General features: G+C 45.4%; 1 protein-coding gene across 1 annotated transcript in view; it reads right to left on the minus strand.

The window, feature by feature from the left end:
* LOC147818722 (zinc finger MIZ domain-containing protein 1-like) overlaps positions 1 to 3,261 on the minus strand; it is a 105,685-nt gene that overhangs the window by 3,371 nt on the left and 99,053 nt on the right. Inside the window, exon 6 of the mRNA XM_087175859.1 lies at positions 9 to 144. Within this exon, the coding sequence (XP_087031985.1) occupies positions 9 to 144 (136 nt within the window). The remainder of the gene's footprint in view (positions 1 to 8; positions 145 to 3,261) is intronic.

Here is a 3,261-nt window from a genome sequence, read left to right on the forward strand (position 1 = left end):
ACACTGACCCGTGTGAGAGGCCGGGCTTCATGGAGCTCATTGGTGGCTGCATGGGCACTTTTCCCGGAGGCTCGTTCTGCCTGTTCTTCTGGTGACGGAGGAGGAGGAGGCGTCCCAGCTCCTCACACCACGAGGACAGAAGAGCTGGAGAGAGAGCAGAGGAAGAGTGTATCACTTGCTGTCGGACTCCTGTGAGAAATAACTGCAGAGGTAACGGCCCTCCACTGCAAGCGCTGCAAAAAAAACCCTGCAAAAACTGATTATGTGAAAGCAGTGGGGAGGTGAAACCACAACTTAGGAACAGAAGCTTCTGAGCAAAACTGGACAGAAAACTGAAAAGCAATGACCTGACTGACAAAATAGTGCATAAAATTATTGTGCAAAATACCCTGTGACAAGTAGTATGTAAGTCCCCATAACTATGCAACATTATTTAACATCCTATGGGCCGAGTAAAAGACTGCATTCCAGATGCTGTTGTGTCTTTTAGTCAACAGGCTTGATTAGATGAACTGTTTAATAGTTGTTTGAATTTTATTTTTACTTTACACAAATAAAAGCTTTTATTCTACTTGTGAGCTGGCTTATGTTTTTTGGATTTAAACGACTTATATTAAGCTTTTCACATCTTCAGAAGAGGAGCAGGATTGCGGAGGTTACTGTATTGCTTATATCCATCCTAGCAGCACATTAGCTGCTGGGATGCCATCAGTCGCATTTTCAGTTGTGTTCATCACCTTTCAGTGACTTGCAAATTAATTCAAAACTATTTACTGGGAAAATGAGGTGCAGATTTTCCGTGGGGGGAACGAATAAAACAGTGAAGTGAGAGATGTAACCTTGACTTAATACAGAAAGTGACAATACAGAAAAACAGTCAAAACAATCAAACAACAATCAAAACAGGGGTTGGTCTTAGGGCGTGGCTGGGAGCGGTGACTGCTTTGTTGTGACATCACAAAGTTACAGAAGTCCTGACAGCTCGTATTCAGGGACAGTTTCTGAATACGAGCTGTGTGCATTTCTGTGCGGACTGAGCACTTTTATACTTTTACAGTATAAATATAGAACCTGGACCTGCTTTATAATCAAAAAAGACATTTCTATAATATGGGACCTTTAAGTCCTCACTATCCAAAGGTATGTCTGTCTTTCCTGTGAAGAAACCTTCATCAAAATCTAAATTTTCTAATTTTTCTTTTCTTTAGTGGACTTGCTTGTAGTGCAGTGACAAATTGGGCCGCTAAAACAAAATTACACTACAGTAAACAGGATTTGTAGAGCACATTTTTCAGACGTGTACAATACAAAACAGAGGCAGAAGCCTGTAAAATATGTTGCCATAGAAGTTAATTCATTTGCTTTGTGCAAAAAAGCCCAGCTTCCGGCATACAAACAAACTTTATGTGCAGATAAGTTGAAAATCAAAAGCTTAATTTTTGATAAAGTAGGATTTTTAAGTATTTCACACTCTAAAGAGAATCCCTGTTACATTAGCAAACAAAAGGAAGCACCTTTATACTGCAGTATGTAAAGATGTGCTTCCATCCAGCATGCCACTGCTGATCTTGGCCACTAGGGTTCACTCTGGGCCTGCAGATGGACTCCAGCCCTTCCCTTCTCTCCTCCATCCTACATGCTGCTCGGTTAGGTAGCTACCAGAGAGCGCATTTGATCGAATCATATGCTTTTCATCTGCAGTGTATGTTTTTGTCCTGTGCCAACTACAAAAGACTCACTTTTCCTTTTTCTCTCCCTCTCGCCTCCCCTGCCTCCTTCTCGCCTCTCTCTGCGGCGTCAGGAGGAGAAAGGAGAATGTGGATTCAATCAAAGAGCAGGGCAGCCACCTCCTCTTATGATTCACAGCACTTCTAGGCTGAGTGAGGAGCGAGGGAGGGGCAGGGTGGGTGAAACAGAGCGCTTGGTGATTTCAGCTGCGGTTCGCGCAAAAAAAAAAAAAAAGCCACGTCAATATGACAGCAGACAGTGCAGCCTGTCCTCGCAGGCAGATCCACCCTGCTGCCACATGCAAGGACGGCCTGCCACTGCACATATTACACAGTGAGCAAGAGAGAGAGAGAGAGAGAGAGAGAGAGAGAGAGAGAAAGACAGAGAGTGATATAAAAAAAAGGTTGAGTGAGTCAGTGAGAGAGGAGACATCAGGCTAATGAGGCTGATGGGAGGAAGGAACAAACAAAAGCTTCTGACTCCCATCACAAACATGGCAACCCAGAGATTTGACCACACATGAGTGCTTGCAAACAGAGCACAAGCTTACTGACAAACACACACACACGTAAGGAAAAAAAAAAGCCACACTGGTTTATATTAACACGCAGAGGTAACAAAAATAGGACACGAGATGTCCTCTGAGTGAGCCAAATTTCCGAGGACAAAACAGAATTTCAGCACTGGTACACAAACACACACCTTCTCCTTCGCAGAGCATCGCACCCCAAAAGGCACCTCCTCTCCTTTCATTTGAACACTGAGCACACCAGCCTCGCTCTGTGTAAAGATGAGGGCTGGAATACAAAAGACATGTACAGATGGTGCCAGCAGTCTCCCTGCCTCTCCCTCTCCTCTCCCTCCCCTCCCTCCCACTCCTTTAAAAGCAGCATGGGGCTCAGGCGCAGAGGCAGCTGGGTTTTTCCTCCTTCCCACCCGCTCATGCTCCCTCTCTTTTTCTACCCCCCCCCCCCCTTCTCCTCTTCTTGGCATGGCAGGTGCCAGGAGACAGGCTGTGCTGTTCCTCCAGAGGATTGATCTGACTTTGTGCTTTGGTTGACAGAAAGGGCCTCTCAGGTGCTCCTCTCCTAAAAACATCACACTGGCAGGTAGACGCACTGATTTGTAGGTTACTTTCAATTAAATATAACTGGATCCAAGCATGGTTAATAGGTTTATGAGTTTCACATCTATGTTAATACATCCTGCAGTGTTTTAACAGCCCCCTCCCACTCCGCAGACCCCCTTCTGATGGAGAGAGTTTTCAATTCAAGGGCCTGGCGACCAGCCAGCGTGTTACAGCTCAATTAGGTCCCATTATTCTCTTCCAACAAGGGGTAACTTGCACTTCTTCTATGTTGATAAACATGTCTCTGCAATTTATCTCCTAACTGTGGCACCATGAGGCCGTCTGGCTAAGGGGACGATATCCTCGTTTCACGCTGAGGCCGACATCAACAGCCGGGGGACAAAAAACAACAACAGCATTGAGTCGAGCAGAGACATGACAATACATATCTGAGCGGGGGGGGG

This window comes from Seriola lalandi, unplaced genomic scaffold, assembly GCF_002814215.2.
Source record: "Seriola lalandi dorsalis isolate HSWRI2012SDOR001 ecotype SW California unplaced genomic scaffold, Sedor1 jcf7180002054516, whole genome shotgun sequence".
In the NCBI taxonomy this organism is placed as follows: Eukaryota; Metazoa; Chordata; class Actinopteri; order Carangiformes; family Carangidae; genus Seriola; species Seriola lalandi.